Source organism: Pan paniscus, chromosome 11 (assembly GCF_029289425.2).
Source record: "Pan paniscus chromosome 11, NHGRI_mPanPan1-v2.0_pri, whole genome shotgun sequence".
Lineage (NCBI taxonomy): Eukaryota > Metazoa > Chordata > Mammalia > Primates > Hominidae > Pan > Pan paniscus.
This window is the reverse complement of record NC_073260.2, coordinates 12,947,816-12,972,366: the sequence shown is the minus strand read 5'-3', so window position 1 is coordinate 12,972,366 and position 24,551 is coordinate 12,947,816. Positions and strand designations below refer to the sequence as shown.

At 47.6% G+C, this 24,551-nt stretch overlaps 1 protein-coding gene across 2 annotated transcripts in view; it reads left to right on the top strand.

Moving 5' to 3' along the window:
* The window catches only part of MVB12B (multivesicular body subunit 12B), a 180,170-nt gene that overhangs the window by 58,668 nt on the left and 96,951 nt on the right, over positions 1-24,551 (top strand). For both annotated transcript variants that reach the window (XM_034929072.4, XM_055117600.3), the window contains exons 4-6: positions 1,341-1,437; positions 6,846-6,975; positions 10,357-10,479. In XM_034929072.4, coding sequence (XP_034784963.1) covers positions 1,341-1,437; positions 6,846-6,975; positions 10,357-10,479 — 350 coding nt within the window. The remainder of the gene's footprint in view (positions 1-1,340; positions 1,438-6,845; positions 6,976-10,356; positions 10,480-24,551) is intronic.

The window sequence follows — 24,551 nt, the reverse complement described above, 5'->3', positions numbered from 1 at the left end:
TGCTGTGTGGCAAAAACCATGCTAGGCTTGTATTTATAGTAGGAACAGAGATAGTTTTGGTCTTCATGGTTCTTAAACTCTAGAAGCAAGACAGATATTAAACAAATAACCCCACAAATTGATAGGGAGGGAAAAAGAGAGTGCCAAGAGGGAACATAACACAGTTTAGATGATAAGAACTCCCTGCTTGGCTTTCAGAGACGTGACACAGTGCAGGTGGAGGTGGGATCTTGGCTCCCATGTGCAGAGATGGAGGTAGCAGCCCTTCTTCTCTAAGCAAGATGGAACAACAGCCTGAGAAGTTGCTGTCCAGGGCAGAGTGATGGCTGACCAACTAGATGCTTGTCCAAGGATGCTGAACAAGTAAACAGAGAGCATGTTCACACTGGGCTTCGGGGATGAGGCACTTCTGCAAAATGGGCACGTGGAGTGCATTGCTAGTATCCTAACAGGAGAGATTTGGGATTTGAGCCCATCATTCTTTCCTTAACTGGCTCTGACTAGAGAGGGGGAACCAAGCTGCAAATTACTCTGAAGATTTTAATGAAATCTCCAAAGTGGCCCCACATATTTAAGTTGTAGGGTAGATATCTTTAGAGCTCATTTCCAGCTTGAAATGTGGGCTGCAAGTGCCGGCGTGTTTGCAAAGAATTCTCTCTTGCAATTACAGAATGGTGTACTGTCTTAGAAAGATATTTGTACACCAGTTACCGAAACTGCGCACTGTGGACCCCATATACTACCACTAAACAGAAACTTGAGGAGGCCCTTGTGCGTGTCATTTTAGAAGATGTGTAATATTGAGGCAGCAGGGCTTTCACTCTGTATTAGTGTATGATTCTTGGGATTTTGCAGAATGTATCTAGCAACTGAAATGTGTGTCAGTATGCAGACTGGTGATCACTTAGGAGTGTGATTGGTTCCCTGTTAGGTTTAGATGCAGCTCTTTCCTACGAGTGCCTCAGGAATTTGCTCTTCCTAAAACCTCCTGGCCTTGAGATCTGATGCTCAGGGCTCAATGGCAGCCTGGTCCCGGGACCTGTGTGCACAGCTGCCCTCTGCTGGGTTATGTCTAAAGCATCTCCTGGGTTGCTCCTGCCTCACCAAGGCCGTGTCTGAGTTGAGTGGCTTTGAGGTTCCGCAGATGAAACTCCTTCCCGGGGGCCACACGAGTCCCTGCATAACCACTGGGGAACATTAAGTGTGACCTACTCTAATTAACCTGCTGTCATAAAGCTGCACGAGTCATTGTGTTAAATATGCATCTGGAAGCCAAAATGGCAAACCCACCACACGCATGTTCAGATTAATAGTCTGTATCTCTTTTCTTTCTTCCCAAGAGTCATCTGGGGAACGTGTTAGTAGATATGAAGCTCATTGACATCAAGGACACACTGCCTGTGGGCTTCATCCCAATTCAGGAGACGGTGGACACACGTGAGTCATCCTTTAGTAGCACTCATCACAATGAGCGTTTTCTTCCTCCAGGTATATTTGTAGGTGTTTTTCTATGTGCATTTTTCTTCAGAAACACTTTTGGAGGCCTTACTGCATGCCCATGAACAAACCCTGCTGCTTTTGATGTGTGTCTGGCTGGGTTCTCCAAGGAGTTTGCAGAGTATTCTGGGTAGCAGCATGTAAATGAGCAGAACGTGCCTTTCTTTTAGAATGGTGCTCCCTGCTGAATCGGCTCACTGGGGAATGGAATGGTGAAACTATATAGTTTGTCTTTAGTCCTTCCTCTGGTGTTGCTGAAGCCAAGCTTGGCACAAGACCCAGAAGGAAGCGGAAAGAAAACAATCAAAAGACGCCCAGAGAACACAAGGCCAATAATGTGCCCATTTGGGGCCCACTGAGCAAACAAGAAAAGTGAGAATCAAAAAGACTGCAAATTAAAGTTCATAGGTTCGAATTGGACTGAATATTCTGACCACTGAGCAGGTCCAAGCAGAAGTGAATCACTGGGGAATCGGCAGCATCTTCAGGGTGTTGGAGCCCTTGGAGATTCTTGACCCACACATGGGTTATTAAATGGTGCTGGAAAACCTCTGGTGATTCGGCTTCCTTGTTTTGGTGTAGTTTAACTTACCTTGTTTCATTTTTAATCACTGGTCAGCCAACTTTATGGTATTTACAACAGTGAAGCAATGAATACAAAACAAATACAGAGAATCCTTTCATTACGACTCAGGGTTTATTTATTAAATTCTCTGTCTCATTTTCTGTCTCATACTTTATTCTTTCATAATTAGCCCCACTTTGGTCCCACTGTTTTTTGCGGTTTTCTTGCTAGCACTTCATATGATATGAACTAGAGTTTCTATCTCTACGCAGATCCCCTGCTGTTATTTTCATGAAACCAGCAGACCCCGTTGTATAGCATATTTTTATTTTCCTGATGGTCCCTTCATGTTTCAACATTGGATGGCTTTTTGTCATTTATTATTTTATGTATTACCTGATAATCATAACAGCTGATATTTAGTATGCATTTACTGTATGCTCACCCCTGTGATAAATGCTTTACCTCCCTGATTTCATTTAATCTTCAGAAGACCCCTCTTTAGAGATGGACATTATTATACCCATTTCAGATATGAGAAAAATGAAGCACACTCACTCCTTAGGGATTAAAGAACTTAGCCAAGGTCATGCATCTGGAAGTGGAGGAATAACTAGAATGCTCACATACGTCTTACTCCAGCCACACTTTTAACCACAGCGGCACACTGGAAGAGCACGTGTATAAGCACCTTTTACAGATATGTTTTATATTAATGTACAGAGTTTTAAAAAATTAAGCTATAACTCACATACTGTGCAATTCACCTATTTAACATGCACAGTTCAGTGGCTTTTAGTAAATGCAGAGTTGTGCAACCATTATGGCACATTATATCACCCCCAAAACCCATTTTCAGGATATCACCCCTGTACCCCTTAGCAATCACTCTCTTATTGCTCTCCAACCCTCACCTCCCCACTCCCCACCAGCCCTAGGCAACCACTGATCTACTTTCTATGTAGATTTGCCTATTCTGGACATCTCATATAAATGGAATCATACAGCGTGTGGTCTTTTGTGACCAGCTTCTCTCACTTAGCATACTGTTTTCAAGGTTGGCCCATGTTGTAGGATAGATCATTACTTCATTCCTTCTTATCACCAAATAATATAACATTATATGGATATACCACATTTTGGTTATCCATTCAACTGATGGATATCTGAGTTGTTTGTACTTTTTGGCTGTTAGGAATGAGGCTGCTATGAACATTCATGTACAAGTTTTTGTTGGACTTATGTTTTCGTTTCTGTTGGGTATCTACCTAGTCATGGAATTGCTGGGTCATATGGTAACTTGGTATTTTTGAGGAACTATCAAATGATGTTTCAAAGGAGCTGCACTGTTTTTTATTCCCACCAGCAGTGTCCGTAGATTCCAATTCCTCCACATTTTCACCAGCAATTTGTTATTGTCTGTCTTTTTGATTCTAGTCATCTTAGTGGGTGTGAAATGGAATCTCCTTGTGCTTTCTGTTTGCCCTTCTCTGATGGCAAATGATGTTGAGCATCTTTTTCTGTGCTTGTTGGCCATTTGTATTATCTCCTCTGCTTAGGATCTACAGTTTTCTCCAAGACTTGGATCACTTTCCTCCTTTTCCCCTGTGTTTTTCACAGTTTTAAATTTTGCATTGGTGTTCATTTTTTGACAGTCAGTTGACTCCGAATGTCTTTATATTGATGTGCTGTGGAGCCGCAATGGGTTTTCCATTCTGCATTTTCCTCTAGGTTAGTTGGACCAGTTCACTGAGGCTCTGTCCTGTCTGGGCTTGGGGCCCAGCTGCTGTGGGGCCCAGGGGTCCTGGTTGGGAAGTTTCTCCCCTGTGACTGGGAGTACACAGGTTGCTGTCCCAAGTGTGGACTCTGAGATTGGTCCTGGGCCTAATGCCAGGTGCCTTGTCACACAGGAGGGTGGGCAGCAGGGGGTCTCTTCATTTCTGGTTCTAGCAACATTTCCTGGAGCTTTTCACCCAGGGAACAGAGGAGCCCAAGCTGGCCATATAAGCCTTATGATCAGCTCTGTATCATCTGAGAGTATTCAAGGCCCTGATTTTATACAGTCAGCCAAAAACAGGAGACTCCTGTAATTCATTGAAAATATAGTTTGCTGTAATCCATACAGCACTGAAAAACTGGAAGATGTTTGTTTTAGTAAAGTGCTGTGTACTTTCTCTGTGTTCATTAGCATGACTGAACACATTTCTATTGACTATGTATAATATGTTTACTTAAAATTAGGCCTGCTTAAGCATGTGTAATCAGTGGCTCCATCTCTTAACCCCGAGTTTGCTGCAGATGGAAGAATGGAGCCAAGAGCAGCGTGGCAACAGCAAGTGAAACACCCGGCATTAGTTTTCTTTGTGTAAAGGTCTCTCTTCTTCGCGCTTTCTAAGGCCGATCTGATCAGCTGATAATCTTTGAAGTTGCAGAGTTGCCGTGAGCAGTGCCCCCAACTCCCCAGGTTGCTGTCCCAAGTGTGGACCCTGACGTTGGGTCTTGTCACACAGGAGGGTGGGCAGCAGGGGCCTCTTCATTTCCAGTTCTAGGATCATTTCCTAGATGTTTAGCAATGTTTAGGGTCTGGATTCAGAACGTTGTTTCTCTCTGCTCGTAGATCTGCTCTAGCCCTCAGTTTCTGTGCCTGAGGAACCCACAAAGTTATCTGACTCTTTAAAAAACAACCCTACCCCCCTCAAAATATAATAACAAAACAATTCCACTGATTTTCTTGTCCCCCTCCCCACTCCCGGCCCCTATAAGAACCCCCGGGCAGGACTGTACTTCCCCTCATTCTGTTCCTCAATTTGAATGTGCTGTTGAATGTCTTACTTCCTGCCACAGAATTGCAAGGTCTTGAAACCCAATACCAAGCACAGGCGTAAATTACATGCTAGAGGCTTACTTGTCAATAATGACGGTAAGATCCCACACAGCTGTTCTTTACTGAGCACTTACTGTGTGCCAGGCACTGGGCTAAGTGGATCATATGTGTTGGCACAGTGCATCCAACCCACATCCCTGTGGGGTGGGTTTCATTAACTCCCTTTTACAGTTTACCAAGACTCAGAGAAATTAAGTAACTTGCCTGAGGTCACAGTGCCAGGAAATGTTGGTGTTGGGATTTCAACCCAGATCTGTCTGACTCGTGTATTAAATGGCCGCAGTTGGTTGAAACTCAGGTTTAAAAGCACAAACAAACACACACCTCCCGTTGGTCAGCACTGGAGGTTGCTAGAGCACCAACTCCTTACTCTAAGGCTTGATAAGTAAGAGAAAAGAATCAAGTGCTTATCCTTTTTTTCCTATACAAAACTTACTTCAGGGAGACCAAATAGTTGATGAAGGAAAGTTATTTTTTACATATAGAAGGATTCTAGCTAAAAAATGCAGAAGTAGGCCAGGCGCGGTGGCTCACGCCTGTAATCCCAGCACTTTGGGAGGCCAAGGAGGGTGGATCACGAGGTCAGGAGTTTAAGACCAGCCTGACCAAGATGGTGAAACACCATCTCTACTAAAAATACAAAAATGAGCCAGGCATGGTAACATGCATCTCAGCTACTCAGGAGGCTGGGGCAGGAGAATCACTTGAACCCGGGAGGTGGAGGTTGCAGTGAGCCAAGATCATGCCACTGCACTCCAGCCTGGGTGACAGAGTGAGACTCCATCTCAAAAAAAAAAAAAAAGAGCAGAAGGAATGACAGAGTTCAAAAATCACCATTGTGAACCTTTAATAAAACATGGATCTTAGCAACAGTCATCAGAGGGTGAGAAAGTGCTCAGAGGATGGCAGTTGGGGAACTGTGTGACCGAGGTCCTGGGCCGACACCAGCAGAGCTCAGCAAGAATGGCCCAGCAAGAGTCCGGGCCTCACTATATGACAGCCTAGACTTACACGTATCCCCGGACAGCGTGCATGCCTAAAAAACCTAACCTGAGTCTAATCGAGGCTTTAGCTCTGCCAGCCTACAGGAGGCACAGGGGAGTGACCCGATTTCTCCAACCTGTTAGGGCCCTGAAGAAAAGGGAGCAGGAGTGGTTGTTCCAGAGTCAAATGATCTGGGAGGCCTGACACCCAGAGGCAGTGCCTCAGCATCCTGGGGATCCAGATGCAGACAGACTGGAGAAAACGTGGATGTAGACTCTCTGTTGGATGATACTCAGGAATTCTGTTCGTTTTGTTAGGAATGGTGATGGCATGGTGGTCTTTAAAGAACAGTGTCCTGGATGCCTACTGAGGTATTGATGGTGACATAACATAGTGTCGTCAGGGATTCATTTTAAATATCCAGCAAAACTGCAGGGGCGGGAGGAGAGGAAACCAGCTTGTCCATTGTGCACAGCATTGACACTGGGTGACGGGAACACGTGGATTCATTCCACTGTTCTCTCTGCTTTGGGGTATGTTTGAAGATTTCTGTAATAAAAAGAAAAGAAGTCCATGTAATGAAATGTGTTAATGCTCAGGGCGTCAGTGTGCAGGTTTCTGATGGCTGAGCAGTGAGCAGATTGTGGTTGCGGCTCTTAGAAGCCACCCAGATTTACTGCAGGGTGTGTGGTCCCCTTCTCAGCAGGGGGTGTCTGGGTTGGGTCCCGCATGCAGAGCAGGGTGACTGCAGCCCCGGGGAAGGCAGGCGGCAGAGCCCAGCCCTTCTGTCCAGCAGCTTAGGTGACCTGCCACTTCTGCTGCCAGGAATAGGGCGTGACAGGGGATGTGGTTTTCAGAATAGAGATGCTGGTATCTCTGGAAAACTCATACCTTTTCTGTTGTCCTTTCCTTCAGAGGAAGTGGCTTTTAGGAAGAAGAGGCTGTGCATTAAATTTATTCCACGGGATTCAACGGAAGCTGCGATTTGTGACATTCGGATCATGGGCCGGACCAAGCAGGCCCCGCCTCAGTACACGTTTATTGGGTGAGTCTTAATAACAGGACTGTCAGCTGCTGCTCTTCCCTGAGAGCACTCAGGCCACTCCAGGCAATGAGGTCCAAGAGATTTCCATGCAGCCCCCCAGGCTCTCAGCTATGGGCCTCTGTCAGCCCAGTGCTCCTCGCTGCCCTTCCTGCTCAGCTGCGGTCTCTCCGAGCCTCGGCTCGCACTGCTGACTCCACCTTAGGGCCTTTCCTCCCCTGCCCTTCTGCGCATTCAGCCTTGAAGCTCCTCTGGGTCCTTCCCCGACACCCTGTGATGCCACTGGCCTCAGCTCTTCACACTCGTTATTCACCCTAGGAAAGGTCACAGGGACCTATTTTGTACCACGGGGCCAAGGCCACTGGATGTGGTTATAAGTGAGGCAAAGGCCGTGCTGTCACAGAGCTGATGTTCTAAAAGGGACAGACGAGCAATAAACAAGAAAATAAATGAGATAATTCCAGACAGTGAAGAAAGTGAAACACAATGATGGAGTGGGGGCCTCTTCCGTGAGGGGGTCAGGAAGGCGACACTTGAGCAGAGACCTGAATGTCAGGAAACCAGCCATGCACAGATGTGAAGGCATAGTCTTCCAGGCAGAGCAGAAGCAGAAGGAGAGAAGTGGGAATGAGCATGGCACGTTCTGGGAGCAGAACACAGCCCTGTGCAGCTGGAAGAGCCAGGGAGAATGTTGGGACAAGGGCGAGGGTTGGCAGGACCTCCTAGGACATGGCCTGGAGTTTATTCCAAGCACACTAGAAAGTCAGTGGAGGGCTCCAAGTCAGGAAGAAACATAAATATTACACAGCTGCATGATAATTCCCCAGTAAGCAGAGAACTGCTGAGGCCTGGGCCCGTTTGTGTCTTGTTCCTCCAGCAGCCTCAGCACTGAGCATGGGCCTGGCTCTGTTGCAGCTCCATAAATACTTACTACAGTGAAATCCCAGGGTTTCACTTAGGGCTCTGTTGATTGTAAGTGACAGGAAACCCAACCCAGTTTGGCTAGAGCAAAAGGAATAATTTATTGGCTGGCATCACAGAGGAGTTGGGGAGGCAGGACTGGCACGCCCGGAAGCGGAAGCTTGAAGGCCGGCACTGGGTTCTGGTTTCCCTGTCTCCCCCTGGCTCCGGTGCTGGGCTCTGTTCTGACATGTTTCCCCCTCGAGGAGGCCTGGTGCTACAGTAGCTCCACCTGCTTTTCATCCAGGTTCAAGTCCAGAGGCCGAGAGCAAGTTTGTGTTCCTGACAGTTCAAAAGAAGTTCTAGAATTTAGTCTCATTGGTCTTGATTGATCTAGGTAGGGTCATGTGCACCCTGGGCTTGTCACTGTTTTCTGGAAAATTCTTCCATTGACCAGGCCTGAGCAGGAAGTAGGATCAGCTCCATTGGAACTCAAGGACAAACCATGACTGGTGCTGCTCCTAAAATACGGAGGGGCAGTCAAAAGTCAGAAAGGGGGTGAGTGGATGCCAGCTGTCCAGAAGGAAATAGATGTTCACTGTCTTCAGTCAACTGAAATCCAGGTGTGCACTTTACTTGGTGTGGCAAATGGTTTACAGCCCCCTCAGCCATGTGCCTCTTCCCTGGCCAGGGCTGGCAGGGGCCATGTGTCTCCCTGTGGGCTCCCAGAGGCACCCTCTCTTCCTCGGTTTCTGAGGCCAGCCTCCTGGCTCAGGCCTGTACTCTGCTTTACTCTTGTTCATTTGAGCCCAGAGCCACCTTTGTATCAGCCAGGGCCTTTCCTGATAACCTAGACCTGGTGAGACAGCAGATGAGCCCTCGTGGCATTTGCTTGAAGCATGCAGGGAGCAGGTACCACAGAAATGCAGAGTTTCACCTCGGTGGGTGTTCAGCTCTGGCATCTGAATGCTCTGTGTCAAGATCATGTGGTTAAGAAGGACTCTGTGATCATTCCCTTCCTACACACTCAAAAATCCCATTTTGCAACATGGTTTACACTAATTATGTAAACAGGACTACAGGAGTAGGAAATAGTTAGAATAAACATACTTCAGGCACCTCAGAAGCACCCATTTACATACAAATGGCAGAAACCAGCAATTTAGTAATGAACTTTTAAATCTAATTTCAGTTGCTATGTGTATCTTTAACTACAAACTATCCTGTTGTAAAAAGATTCCATTTTTAACCAATTTAAACAATTTTAAGGAATAGATATGTACCATTATGTACCTTGATAAAACCAAAGGCTTTTTTCCTTTATATCACTTTGGAAATATTGCTATAGTTTTATTTCATCTTGGGGCAACAGTTCTTTTCCAGAGGAAGACAATTCCAGTGTTATTTTTAAGCAAGGAAAGAGAATTCAGTATTCAGAACTCTAAGTCACTTATTCTTAAAAGCGGGCACAGTTCTGCATGTTACTTTGCAAGGGTTTGGGATTGTCAGTTGGGGAAGATAGAAACCTCACATTGCAAACAGCACCTCCAAAGCCTGGCAGCTGGAGGCCACGGCCCAGAGGTGGAGAAATCAGTGCAGCTCATTGGAATCACTCATCTAAGAAGACAGGATTGTGGTTTTACATGGTTCCTGGGGTGTTCTGAGAAGCTTATTAGGGGTTCCCACAGAATAAGTCTTTTTCCATTTTTTGAAGAGATTATATTCCTCTACATCAGGTCCCAAAGACGCAGTTCTGTGGGCAACTGGGAAGTTGGAAACTGAATATGGTGAAAATGATCCTGTCACTATTCCTAGGAGCGTGGCTGTCTCCTCAGCACTCACGAGTGTGTGGTGTAGTAGGGGGCGGGGCTGTGGTGACTGCGAGGGAGGTCACAGGAGAGCTTATGCGGCGTCTGGGAGGCCCCTTGGTGTCCACTCCTAGTTGTGTGGTTCATGGGGCCTCGAGTTTTGTAGTTTGAAGATGACTCCCAAACTGACCCTGAGAATGAGTCCAACGGCAGGTGACACCCAGCTGCAAGAGGCTGTATCCTGAGATTGGAGTGTGTTATAGAGGAGGGGGCTAATTCTTCTCATGGTTAAAAACCAGCATCTCCCTATCTGTCTCTCCTAACTGCACAAAGGACTTGATGTGGATTATCACGTCACACTCTACAAGGAAATGGCAAAACAAAAAGAAGTTTGGAGAAGCAAGGAAAGTACCAGTTGGAGTAGGAAGGCAAGCTTGGGAAGGGTGATGCAGGCGGCCTTGTCCCGAAGGCCTGCCTAGATGGAACGGGTCACCCTCGTGTGAACTATGACACCCAGAGCACAAAGGAGACGGTGGAACCCATTTCATGTGGAGGGCAAGAATTGATTCCCTGGTGTTTGAGGCCATGACTCTTTTAAATGAATTGGTTTGCTTTGTCACTCAGGTAAATGCTTTGTGCTAACCAGAGCCATGAAGATTTCTCTTTTTTCCTAAAGGGAACTGAACAGCATGGGGATCTGGTATCGAATGGGCAGAGTACCAAGAAATCATGACTCATCTCAACCCACAACGCCTTCCCAGTCATCAGCTGCCTCCACCCCAGCCCCCAACCTTCCCAGGTGAGGCCTTGTCGGGGTGTCTTGCGTTGTCCTGTGGTCTTGGGTCCCTGCACAACATTTTAGAACACCACCACTTAGTGTGTGCTGAAATAGTGCAAAGTACAGCTGAATAATTATAGAAGCAATATATCTTTAGAGGAGATTTTTAAAAATCCACTTGGAAATCTTTGCATTACATGAATGCAAAGGCCATTCTATAGTCTATTTTGTGCGTGTTCTGCAGGCTTCTAAAATTGCAGATTATGCAACTTAAAATTGGCTCCCTATTCAAAAGAGCTGCTAGCTACACACAGACACGTGCTGTGTAGCCATGGGGTTGGGATCACTGGCCTTAAGGTCAAATTCCTTCTCTGTCTTGGCCAGCAACTCATTTGAAACCCAGGAGGGTAGGTGAGTTCTTATATTCTTCATTTTCATATAATTTCTTTTTCCAATGAGCTATAAAGTAAGAAATGGGTAGTTTGGGTATGAGAGAATAGTGAGGAGTTTTTCAGGAAATGCTAGTTTTAACAATTGTCTCCGCAAAGAAACTTGGGTGAGCCAACTGTTTGCTCTGCAACTGATTTCAGTCATAACAGAAGTAGTAACAGTCTCTACACTTTCTGCAAAAAGAATCCTGTCAAATAAAAATCCTGTGCATCACTAGGAGTAAACTAAGGGCAAGGAACAAACAGCACTGATGGATTAAGCTTGAGAAAGGGATTGCAAAAGTAAATAAAACAAGAACGGTGAGGCAGCAACACTTAGGGATTGACATAACGTAAATGAGAATGGATCTCCAAGCTTCCACGTGGGTGAATAGAGATGAACAAAATCTGTCAGGAACCGGACAGAAGAGTCACCAGTAGGTCTTCCTGGGCCCTCCACAATACAGCCTGCCCTCCGGGACATACCACCAGCTCTCTGTACTCTGTTCCTCTGTGCCAAGCCTCCGTCTCACTTGGAAGAATGTGCTGTAATGAGGCTCCAAAGCCCTGAGGACTCTGTCCTCTGGGACATCCCCCTATAAAGACAATCTGGTCTTTCTCATGACAGTTTCACACACCAAGAGTGGTATTTAAACTTAACTACCCCTGGAATTGCCTGAAACTTTAGAAGTAGTTTTCAGTTTCATTTGGCATAAAAAGATAGGAATCTCTAATAAGCCTCCCAGAGTTGCAGGGTGAACAGTTGAGTCTCTGTTGGGTTCAGGAGTGTGAGGTTCGCACTGCCCATCAGCACTTGTTCCTCATTTCTGAGCCAGAGCGCTGTCAGCTCCGCCCTGGAGGGCACTGCTGAGGGTCACTGTCTCCTGTGCTCAAGGCTATATCAGGTGTGTCACCTGTGCTGGCGAGTCAGCTAAGTCCATCACCTGTGTGTCGGGGTCCTCCATCACCTGTGCTGAGGTCCATCACTTGTACTTGGAGCAGCTCAAGTGTGGGCTCCTTGCAGAGGCTGGAAAGCCCCCACAGGAGCAGTTGCCCTGAAGTTGTTACAGCTGCTCCCTGCTGACATCATGTGGTCTAGAAGGGCCCAGAAATGGGCACCACCTCAGGCAGGTTTTGACTTTCTGTGGTTAAAGAAAGAACACCAGTTCTCTCAGATAAAGCAGAGAGAGCTCTCAGAAGCCTGCTGGTGACTGTGAGAGCAAAGTCACTTGCACCTGAAGCAAGACGGCCGAGAACACCGAGCCACCGGCAGCCTGGTGGGTTTGGAGGGTAGTGCGTCAGAACCAGGTGTTTATAAGGCTTATGTATTTTATCACCTCTGCTGTACAGTTTATGGTTTACAATGGCTTCAAGGAAATCGGATCAGTTTTGTTTTACTTGCCAAATAAAACAAATGTCAAAATAGTCAATATAAAATGTATTCTAATTTGGCTGAGTTAAGTCAGCCAGTATGCAACAGGATAATTGAATGTTCATTAATGCTTCCAAGTAAAAGCCATTTGTCTGTCCCAAGTTCTCCTGTGCGGTAATTTACAGGTAGGATGCACACCTATGTAAGCCTCATCCATCCAGGTTTTTTGGTTTTTGTGGGATTTTTTTGTGTGTTGTTTTCCTATCCAGTATCTTTGATTTATTTTAAAATGAAATGTTGATTATTCATTCAAATTTTCCATTGAAGACCTAGGAAAGGATGAGTATGCTGTTTTATTCCTTGAGGCTTCAGGTCTCTACACTCTCCAGAGGAGGAATCTGATCACCTCCCCTCTGGTGGGGAGCAGTGGCTGGGGCTCGTGCTCCGAGTGCTGGGGGTCTACCAGGAGCCTATAGGGTAAGGCAGGCCCCTCAGTGGGGCCTGCAGGGCTGCACACCAGCTCCGGGATTTCCTGTCTTCCCTTTCCCAGCCAGAGCCCCAGACATTAAGCTGCGCTGGCAGCCTCCTCCTCCCCTGGCTTCTGCGCCTTTGCTCCCGGTGCTCCCTGCACATGAGGTGTGTTTGACAGGTCTCAGCGCAGAGGACTTCTCTCCCGGGAAGCCCTCCCAGAGGCTCCTGGGCTGGGCCTGTGCTGGGTCTTCTTCTCTGAGCGCTTCCGGGCCATCTCGAGCCCGTGTGGTGGTGAGGGCATGTGGTGAGCCTCCGAGGAGCTCCCCAGCGCCTACCTGAATCCAGGCACGAATTCAGTTTCACCATAAATGCGTCCCTGGCAACCCCTCCAGACTACTCCCTGGTCCCTGAGCACTGCGTGGGTCTTTTCCTATGGCGAGAGTAATCCAGGCTTGTAGAAAATTGGCAGAATGTAGAAAGTATGAAAAAACAGGAATTCCATTTCCCACGAGCAAATGCTTATAACCTTTTGTTATATTTCCCTCAAGTCTTTTTCTTCTGTACTTTTTACATAGGTGATATCATATCGTGTAATAGCAAGTCTGCATCTTGCTACTGTTTTCTCAGGTAGCCTTAACCATAAACCTGAGAACCACGTCCAGTGGTGCAGTCTTTGTGTGGCGTGGATCGGGCCGCTGGGAGCGCGGTGACGCAGCGCCCTCTACTGCCCAGCCGTGGCGGTGGCGGGGAATGCGGTTCTGAGCCGGAGCTAGTGGCAGGCTCTTTCGCCGCAGAGCCCTGGCCCAGGCCAGCCAGGAGGACCTAGGAAGGGGTGGGTCACAGATCTTGCTGCCTTCTTGAGTCTGTATTCTTCTCCAAAGCCAAAACCATGTGCTCCGCCTCCATTTCTTGTGTCATCACTCAGATTTCAAAGAATTTCCTGCCATTTTTTGGAATGCCGTTCATTCCCAGCTTTACTTCAGACAAAGGTGGATCTTTGCACCGTCTGTAGGCCATCACCTGAGGACCTCGTGGTTCTAGCAGCACTGCCTTCTCTGTCCAAAAGCAGGAACTGCCTCTAGAAGCAGGAGCTTCCCGCAGAAGCTCCGTTATTGCAGAAAATGCTGTGGTGTCACCGGCTTTGGAGTTGTCCTTTTGGAGCGGGCAGGTCCCCAGGGAGAGGGATGCTCCTGGGCTGTATCCATTGAGTTGGTGGCTAAGGTGGTAGAAGGTAGCTTGGCAGAGCTCCTCTCCCTCATACAGTGATGCTTCATCTCACATACAGACATCGCCACACACATCTCTTGACTGTCTTCTAGTGAAGAAGGGCAGCCACTTCTTCTGGGACCCAGAGCCTCTCCATATCTCTGGCCGCAGGTGCTCCATCCCCTGCCTGCCTATGTCATGCACGTCGATCAACAGGAGAGAGCTGGCCTGGGGATGGAGGCACAGTCCCATCTCTGTGGCCCTCTTTGGGGCTGGGCCCAGCTTTGTGAGTCAGCCTCGGGCATGCGATCAGATGGTGGGGTTTCTGATTCGGCTCTGTGATGCTGTCTGGGGCCGGGGGGCCAAGAGAGGAAACACCTTCCTGGCCTCTATCAGAGCAGCCCCTCCACCGTCTGTCACATGCAGGGCATCACCTGTTTCTGCTGGGGAGAAGAGGTTCCGCTGCTGCTGGGACAGAGGTTGGGAAGAGCCCCAGGAGGCAAGTGGGCTCACAACTGCTGGAGCACCAGAAGTCCCCAGTGTGATAAGGGAATGGCTCTGTGTCGACCCAGGAGGAGGCCCCTGGTGGGCTACAGCCCTCTAGCTCAGCAAGCAGCAGAACCATGGCTTGATAAAGACATCAGAGGCATGCTTATCAAATTTGCAGATGATGCAGAGTCATTAGGGTGAGCCGACGTGCTGAATGACAGAATCAATACTCTGCATCTCCTCTACAGCCAGAACAACCTGCTGGAGCCATGGGAGGCGATGGGTGCAGGCGGAGAGGGCCCCCGAGGTTCAAAAATCCATCACACGGGAGCCAAACTGAGGCCTGGCTTAGCAGCTGAGTGTGTGAAATGGCGGGTCGGAGCGTGGGTGTGTGGAGTGCAGCCTGGTGTGCACAGCGGGAGGCCCTGAGTGGAGTCCTGCTCCTGGGGCGTGTCCACTGCCTCACACCACCAGGCAGAGGTTACCCAAATCCAGTGTCAAGTTTGAGGAATCCAGTTTGGAGCTGGGTAGAGACAGGCCAGCCTGCTGCAGATGTCTTAAGGGTCAATGGCAGGAGAGAAAGTAGAAGTGTTTCCAGGTGGGGATGGAGGGGTGGAGAGATGGCTGGGGGCTCCAGAAGGCAGAATTAGGTCAGGTGGACTGAAGTTACAAGGAGATAGATTTAGGCTTAACACTTTAAAAAAATCAGTAAAGACAGCTTCCCCAAGGTGAAAATTCTGTGGCATCAAGAAGCTGACCTGAGGGGTGATGTGCTCCCAGATGCTAGGGGTGGTCAGACGGCATTTGGATCCTTCAGACTGCAGGAGAATTAGAGCAATCAGTGTTTCTTAAGCCATATTTAAGAAACGTGTCATATTCCCTCTCCCCACCTACAGAAATTCAGGTTCTGCAGAACTACGTGTTAGGGTCACAGACACCTTGTCCAGAGAACTTCAGGGCCCTCCAGTGGGCAGGGAGGGCACAGAGCAGTGGGCCTTGGTTTCAGAGGTCCTCAAGCCGCCGTCGATGCTGCTTCTGTATCTGACTTGCAGCCATTGCCTTCCTCCACTACCAGTGCCAAGGTCAGAGGAGGAGGCATGGATAGTGGAGAGTTGCTGCTGTGCAGCCTCCCTGAGAGGGAAGGCTCAGAGGGGCCTCCCACAACGTCCGGGGCCCTCCCTTGGTGATGCGGACACCGTGTCTCCGTCCAGGGTAGGCAGGCGTGAGCTGATGACGGGTGGTATTCCGTCCCTTTCAGAGTCTGTCAGAAACATGTAGTCTGGCCTCCAGGTGGCTAGGATTTTCGGGACATCTCGTGTTTATGTGAACATCCATCCTGCGGGGGCTCTCCTAGAAAATCTGCAATGTGTGGTTCCAGTAGCCTCACCCCACCCTTCCTGCTGACCTGGGCTGTCCTCACCATGGTCCTGAGGGAGAAGCTGCTGCCCAAACTCTCCTCCCCACAGACCCCAGGCCATGGGCACATCCTGTGACCTTTCCCTAACACTGTCTCTCTTGGGGGAAAGGGTTTTTTCCCACCCGAAGTCACAGAGCATTTCCCAGCCATTGAGTTCTGACCGGCAGCCTCCCCTGCAAGATGCAGCTCCCAGGAGCCTCTCGGAGTGTCAGCCAGGCCTGGGTTGCCCGTAGGAGGTGACGTGGTGCTCGCTATTGCAGTCATCTTCCTGTAATTTGTCAGCTCCCAGCAAGTTGTCAGTCACAGGTTCGGAAGTATGTTTCTTAGTGACAGACATAATTGTACTTAACTTTTTGCATGGATGTTATCAATCTGTGACAGATACTCTGGGAAATGGGGCATTTTGATTGCAGAAGATCTGTCACATGCATTTAGTCTTCCTCTCAGGGACACCAGGATTCAGTCACAACTTTTGCATGTCGATGTCAGGTTTTGAGAACATAGATCCTTGCTGACCTCAAAAATCGTTCCATCACTCCGATCCCAGGGCTGTCATCGGAAAGGTTAATGGCCCTTCCTAGAGGAGAGGAAAAATCATGCCGTGGTGATCTAGAATTCAGGCCGTGCTGCCCAGGCTTGTCCCCCATCACATCATTGTCAGAAGCCCATGAGCGTGCCATGCTCTGTCCTGGCCTCTCCAACCCCGCCTTCCCTCTGGACATGGGGATCAACTCCATTACTTCCTGATTAACTCGCAGAGTAAGTCAGCAGTGGGGGCGGAGCCTTAGGTCACTGGCTGGAGCCTTGTTGTCCACACTGACAGCCTCAAATCCTTCGGCTGCCTTCTGTCCGTTTTCAATTGTAAGATGGCCCTTGTACCCCAGATGACATGTCACCTGTCCTGTTGTTGCAGGACTTGAACGGAAGGCCCAGAATCCCACAGATCAGGGAGGCTGAGTTTCCCTTTTCCTGTTGGGGTGTTTACCTACCTGTTCAGAGTGGCAAAAGGCTTGGTGCTGGAGGCATTTGCCTGTGAGAAGTTTCTCCCTAGGGTTCAGTAGGGGAAGGCTCAGCGCAGAGGATTGGAGTTGAAATCTGTGGTTTAATGTAAGGTGCATCATTTATGAGAGGGGTTCTGTGTATCCCAGGTGATTCCAATGACTCTTTTTGTCCCCTAGTAATAAATTGTGACATGGATTTTTTTTTTTTTTTTTTTTTTTTTGAGACGGAGTCTCGCTCTGTCGCCCAGGCTGGAGTGCAGTGGCGCGATCTCGGCTCACTGCAAGCTCCGCCTCCCGGGTTCACGCCATTCTCCTGCCTCAGCCTCCCGAGTAGCTGGGACTACAGGCGCCCGCTACCACGCCCGGCTAATTTTTTGTATTTTTAGTAGAGACGGGGTTTCACCGTGTTAGCCAGGATGGTCTCGACATGGATTTTGAGCTCCACTTCCATAATGGCAAGAAATGGTTTGGGGGCAGGTGAGCTAAGCAATGGAGCACTCTGTCCTGGTCCCATTAAAAGAGGGCTTGGGGCGCTGGGTGTGGTGGCTCATGCCTGTAATCCTAGCACTTTGGGAGGCTGAGACGGGAGGATCACTTGAGTTCAGGAGTTCAAAACAAGTGTGCGCAACATGGCAAAACCCCGTCTCTACAAAAAAATCAAATACAAAAATTAGCTGGGTGTGGTGGCACAAGCCTGTGGTCCTAGCTACTCAGGAGGCTGAGTGAGAGGATCACTTGAGCCCGGAAATCAAGGCAGCAGTGAGCTGTGATCATGATTCCTCCATTGCATTCCAGCCTGGGCGACAGTGCAAGACCCTATCTTAAAAAAAAAATGGAAGAAGAAGACGAGGGCTTGGGCCCTGCTTTTCTGGCTTGGGGGCCTTCAGACACTTCTGCAGGTCATGTCCAGGCATAACTATGGGTCTGGCTTCACTTGGAAAAATTAGATTTCCTCTTCCTTCACACTATAGCCACACATGCTTTTTGTTTGTTTTACCTCTAAAGACAGAACATACATTTTCATTGTCTTTTAAGATGAAGACTGTAGCGCAGGGTTCTTTACACAAGGAGCACAGACGTCAGCACGGGGGTGTGAATGATCCCGCTGCGCAAGTGGCACCTTCCAGCCGAAAGGACCAGCAGCCAGCCCTGTCTCAGAGACGAGCCCTCTGGAGGGGTCGAACCTGAACACTAAATCAAAGATGGATCTGGGGTGGGCTACTGGGGCTCAGGTATTATTTCTGTAAATAGCCTGCATTTACATTCTTTGCCTGTAACCTTAAAGTCTGTGGTGACCTGATAACTGCACTGGGGTTTTCAGACACACATATGTTCCTTTTTCCTCAATCCAGAACTTCACTGGCTTCCTGTTATCCGACCGCCCCCCACACATCCTCTTACATTAATTAGGTGAGTCTCCTCTTGGCTCCGGGGCACACCATTCTTATTCCAAAAGCATCTCTGCTCTGGCCTTCACCATGCACCTCAGTTTGTACCAGCCCCTTCCCTCCTGGAAGAGTTAGACTGGACTCCAGAATGCTTAGGATTGGCCCTGGCCAGCCCCGCCCCAGGCCTATAGTAGCCCACATCACTGCTAGAAAGCCTGGCCTGCGTCGTTTCCCTTCTTCTCCTCCAGTTGCCTGCGTCATACGGCTTGGCATCTCACAGTTCCCTGTCATTGCTGCGTGTATTTCTGTTTGATCTTACTGACTAGATTTGCTGCTTACTGATGACAGAGATCCTCATGTTTTCCTTTTTCTCCTTTAAAGCCTCAGAAGAGGCTAGTCACACAGAAATAGCAATGATGATCATATTGCATCACCGTTTATCAAATTTGAGCAAGTACTTTCAACCATGTCATCTCATTCCATGCTCACAGTAAGTGCTCAGTGGAAAATGTGTGGCCCCAAGATGGTAAAGAACTCTGAATTCCAGGTGGCTGACATGTGTTAGGCACCCAGAAAGTATTTATTGGATGCAGAAAGTGAGTTAGTTTAATACGTAGGACTGGACATCATATTTTGTGCGTCGCCCTTCCATCCGTCCATCCATCCAGCAGAGACTTATCATGCATTTATTAGGTGTGAGGTGCTGTTCAAAGGCTTTACAAATAACTCCTTTAAATCTTTTTTTTTTTTTTTTTTTTTGAGACAGAGTCTCACTGTCGCCCAGGCTGGAGTGCAGTGCTGCTATCTCGGCTCACTGCAACCTCTGCCTCCTGGGTTCAAGCAATTCTCCCACCTCAGCCTCCCAAGTAGCCAAGTAGAGATGGGGTTTCACCATATTGGCCAGGCTGGTCTCGAACTCCTGACCTCAAGTGATCTGCCTGCCTCGACCTCCCAAAGTGCTAGGACTACAGGCATGAGCCACCATACCCAGCCAACTCGTTTAATTCTAATAATAGCTCTGTGAGTCAGTTACTATTATCAGCCCAGGTTTAAGTTGAGGAAACTGAGGGTGAGGAGGTTAAATCCCTTGCCCAAGGTCATACAGTTAGCAAGTGTCAGGGCTAGGATCTGCACCCAAGCAGGCAAGCTACTGTTAGTGTGCAGACTGTCACGAGGCCCCCAGCCGTGAAGCCTTTCATCAGGGAGCCAAGCATGTGCCTGGAGGGGCTGGTGGGTAGGTGGGGTGCCCATTCAGGTGGCCCCGCCATCTTCCTGTGCAGCTTCTCCAGGCTCCTGACCAGCAACTGGTGAATGAGGACTTCCCAGGGCGTGTGGGTGGGGAACTCATCCCACAGAGGCCCCTCTGGTCGGAAACCGCCTAAGCAGTCTTAGGGAGACGTGTGAACTTTGGCCGGTGTCCAGCACACTTGCACTGTGGTCGCTGACTGAGGGAACATGTGGAGGCCAGCCCGGGAGGTCCCAGCACCACCATCCCTCCCTCGCTTTGAAGTGGGCGTTTAAGCAGGGTTAGGAGCAGTGTGGTTGATTCTGGTGATCGTGAGAGTGGCATGAAAGAGACCTACAGAACGAGGTTATTTGAATATCTTCAAAATGCTCATGAACAGAGCGGCGGCCGCTCTTGGACCAGTATCAAACTTAGTTTTGGTGTCAGAGTAATTTTGAAGGGGAAATTTCATTAGAATGCAGTTCGGTATTGTTAGATATGAATGATGAGTTTAGGCTGAGCAATACACTTTTTGATATTAATTTTTAATACAGCTTCTTGGGAAGTCAGAGCTTCTATTTAATGAAGAATTGACGATTCGTCAGTTCAGCTCCCGCTTCGGAGCTGGCCTTGGCGTTCGCAGTCTCATGTCAGATTTTTGACAAGGTATTTGCTGCTTGTAAATGTGTTATCTTTGTAATTTTGGTGACTTTCTGAGTGTCTTATTTTTCTCAGTGGTCATGGTGGTTATGTTTGCTTTTTTGTTGTTATCATCCCGAGAAGCAGGGTTAGAAATGGGAAATTATTCCCTTCTGAGTCCAGCTCGCGAGTGCACGAGGGCTCTTTGTGCAGTTGGTTTCAGCGCCAGGGTTTTGAGAAAGGCTTTTTTCAGGATTATGAAAATAGTTTTCTGTGTGTCAGAACAGATTTATCAGTTCACTTCAGGGTCGGTTTTGTGAACCAGACCATTTAGAGAAGGATATTTTACCTTTTATCAGAGTGGAAGCTGACAGTCTATTTGCAGGTAGTTCTGTGGAATGTTTCACCTGGGTCTCTCAGTGTAAATCTAGCTGCCAAATAAAGTAAAAATGGGCATTAAACCAGCGATATTTCCCAGGATTTTACTACCACTCCCTACCCCCCGCCCCAACTATGCTGCTCTATTTCGATGCAGAGTTTCAATTATTAATTGGGATATTTAATAAAATCCTTTGCTTGCAGTTACTTTTAAAAGGCCTTTTGAGTTTATTTGGGTTCGGTTTTTGCCAGTGGGTGGGGTAGAATTCAATCTGAATATCCTTCATGAGCAGCAGATGTTTTGTTTCCAGTTGAATAATAATATTAATAATTATTAGTATTAGAATAAATACAATTATTATTATCATCATTATTATTTCAGCTGTAATTTTCTGGGCTTCTTGTGCCAGGCATTGTGTAAACATTATATATATATGTACACACATACACACACAGAGATAGATATATATGTAGTTTTAATCTTTATAACCATGTTGTGAGGTGAATAATTGTGTCCTCATTTTATTTTGTTTTGGTTTTGTGGGGGGTTTTTTTTTGAGACGAAGTCTTGCTCTGTCACCCAGGCTGGAGTGTTGAGAAGACTGAAGCTTGGAGAGATCATGACTCATCCAAGGGCAGAGAGTTAGGATTTAGAGGGGCTGTGAGCAGAGGAGAGGTCTCACCATAATGCCCTGCCTGCCTTCAAGGAGCCTCAGGGCTTCCTGATGGAACGCTGACCCTCTGCTGTGAGCTCGACCTTGCATGGGACCAAAAATCACCGTCCAGCCTGTAGCCCACATTCCACCTCCTCTTCAGTCATGGCTGTATTTTGTTAAACAAATTGTTTTCCACAGCTTTTGAGATGGATTGGGCAGGGAGGAGACAAGTGTTGCCTTTGGCTCTTTGATAGAGGATGTGCTGCATTCAGTCCAGACTGCAGCTTGCCCTGCGCTCTCACGCACACAGCCCTTTATGAATCTGACTTTGGCAGTCCCCTGACTCTTGAATTTTCGAAAAGCGGATATTTTAGTAGGCTGGAAGAAGATGAAAAGCTAGCGGTGCCCATATGTTCCTTGTTTGTAAAAGTAAGGTCAGCGAGGTTTAGAGACTCTTTAAATATTTCAGTTTATAAGATTAGACTAGATCATCTGGAATGGAAGTGTGGTGCCCCTGGTCCCAGACTTGGCTTTTTTCTTCATTTCTTTTATATGGGAGGTAGGTGTTTTGGCATTGCAAGGTTCAAGTGTAATAAAACTTAAATGTAGTGAATAAATACCATGATTTGGAGTGTTGCTGTGGCTATGAAAGTTAGTTTCCTTTCTTCATCTTTTTTTTTATTAAGTAATCAGTGACTTGAAAAATAGCAGATTGGTATAAGGATTGTAACTTAAGAAACTGAAAACTCCCATGCTTTAAAGGAGTATAGGCTTTGATATTTTTCTGCGGAAGCATTTTCTTCACTCATTTAAATCTTCCTAGGCTGAGATTAAGCATTCATCCTGAAATGTACACTTGAATAGTTTGAAATTCAACACAAGTGTATATTTTTAGTGAAGACATTTTCTCTTGGGTTATCAGTGGTCAGTGATGTAGTGGTGGTTTTGCTTGACCCCAAGGTATTTAGAGAAGCCTAGGATCTGAGCAAATATCTAGCCCAACCCCAAGTTGGGACTAGGTCTCACTTATTGGTACAGCACACCTAATGTTTTATGCCTCTCACCCAAAAAGCGTTTTTACGGCCAGGATGTGCCCGTAGTCACCAACAGTAACTGCTGGGAGACACGTCAGGGAGAGGTAGCTGTGGTCACTGCCTTGTACAACAGCCAAAAGGCCAAAGCAGGAGGGACCCTGGCCTTCTCCCAGCACACAACGAGTGGGAGCTCTGTGTGCTGGCCGGCATTTCCCGTCACGTTCAATAGGACACGTTCACTCTTCATACTTCTTCAATTCTAAATTTCAGAAGTAATTTGTCACTTTAGAGGAGGGTGTCATTAATAACCATTATTTAGAACTGTCGAGTCTTCCTCTCTGTCTGTGAGCGTCTGAGTGAAGCATCCCCAAAATTGGCCTTGTTGGTGGCAAGCAGTGCCCCCACATTGACAGATTGAGACTACCCCACCCCCACCGACGCCCTCGCAACCCAGTTCTTCCCCGTCTGCCTTTAATCACCAAGAGGGGGGCGACAGGGAATGGCTACGGCATGTCCTCCTGGAATTCATTAGCGTTATTACCAAAGACCGTGTTGTAAATTGAGATTTTTTTTTAACTGCTAGGAAAAAATTTCTCCTTAACTATTTCATTTTATTGTACTTAAAAAAAAGAAAGAAAGATTTTTCTCATCAAACTTTTGGAGCAGAATGGTTCAGAAACCCGACTTCAGATCCCACTGGGTGTGGACCCTGAATTGTAAATGAAGCTGAAATCGCATCTGGTTACCCCTGAGCTCTGGGGTGAGGGCCAAGGAAGAACCCCCAAACCTTCCGATGGGTGGTTAAGAAAAAGAATTGCCATTCAATGTATGTTAATGCACATTGTTATTCTTTAACATTAAAATTCCACTAAAGTACTAATAATTACTGTTAATATCTTTCGGTGGAAACTTACAGTAAAGGAGCAGTAGTGGAAACAGTATTTAAGGGCGAGCTGCCGGCATGATAAGAATGCAAATAAGCGTTATTAGCCTAATGATTTTGCCGTCGCCATGGTTGTGCGGCAGCAGTGTTGTGAATATGTCATCCGGCACCCGTGAATTTGGAAAGTGTGTCAAAACACAACTTCAATTAGTTTGCTCTAATTATGGCTCTGGAGAGTTTGTAACTACATCACTCCTCATTAAAAGAGATTTTCTTATATGGATTAATGTAATATACAAAGGAAAGTTTCAAAGTTCCCGATGCCATTTGCTCCCCCCACGAATGAGCCAGGAGCAGGCCTGTCTGCAGGATCCGGGGTCTGTGCCTGCAGTGGGCCCAGGCAGGGGGCTGGGGCGGCTCCCTCCTTCTGCCTGGCGATCCACTTCCTGCTGAAAGTGGCCACTGCAAATGGAGCCTTTTCCACAAGAGGGTAAGTGAACCCGTCTCAGGCTTTTAAGGAGAAATTGCTAACCTGAAACTATCAGGATGTCCCTCCTTCTCGGCTTCTCGGCTTCTCGGTGAAGGCTGGAAGCAGAAAGGTCTCTGAACCTACCGTGGTCCAGTCCCATGTGTGCACTCAGCCCTTGGCTGTGTCCTGGGTCCTTCGGGGAGATTATGTGGCAAAATGTGTTGTTTTTGGTCATGTAGAATCACATGGTGTCTATGAAATGTTAGTAAAAGTCTTTTCAGATAGCAAAGGCGTACATTAAGGAAACGTAATCACCAAGCTGATGTATAGTTCTAAATGCTATCATTGAGCCTTGGCCATCTTGAAAGAAGAAAGAGAGTTCACATTTTTTTGTCCTGTTGCAAACATTCCCCTCCCCAAGGACACCTGTCCCGCAGCGCCCACCTTCTCGAGTCCTACTCTGCGGGGTTTGGATGGCCACCTTGTCACCTTGCCTCAAATCGGCCTTGTGGGACTGTTCCTTGAGCTTTGCTGCCCCCACCTCCACCATTCTGCTGAGCCCCTGGCCACAACGGCATCGTGACTTCCATTGTGGGGGGGGGGCTCAGTAATGCATTTTGAACCCAAGAGTTAAATTTTAGAATGCTGATTGAAGAGGCCTGGGTTTTGGTTTTCCTTTGATTTAGCCACACGGTGCAGGTGATCCAAAATACAGCCTTGAAAACATTTTTGTGGGCCTTTGCGTGTTCTCTTTGTCATCACTTTTGGTGAGTAACTGTGTGTGTGTGTGTGTGTGTGTGTGTGTGTGTGTGTGTGTGTGTGTGTGTGTGTGTCCCTTGGGCCTTCTTTACACCACTCACAGGCAGTGTTACTTTGAGTGAGTTTTATCACTCTCTGAGCCTGTTTCTTCCTCTGTGAAATGGGGATAGAAATGCCTCCTTTGCAGGATTTGTCATGAGAATTAAATGGGGGGGGGGGACACAGAAAGCACCACCCTGGTGCCCAGTGAGCACCCATGCATGCTGGCTTTCTGTCTG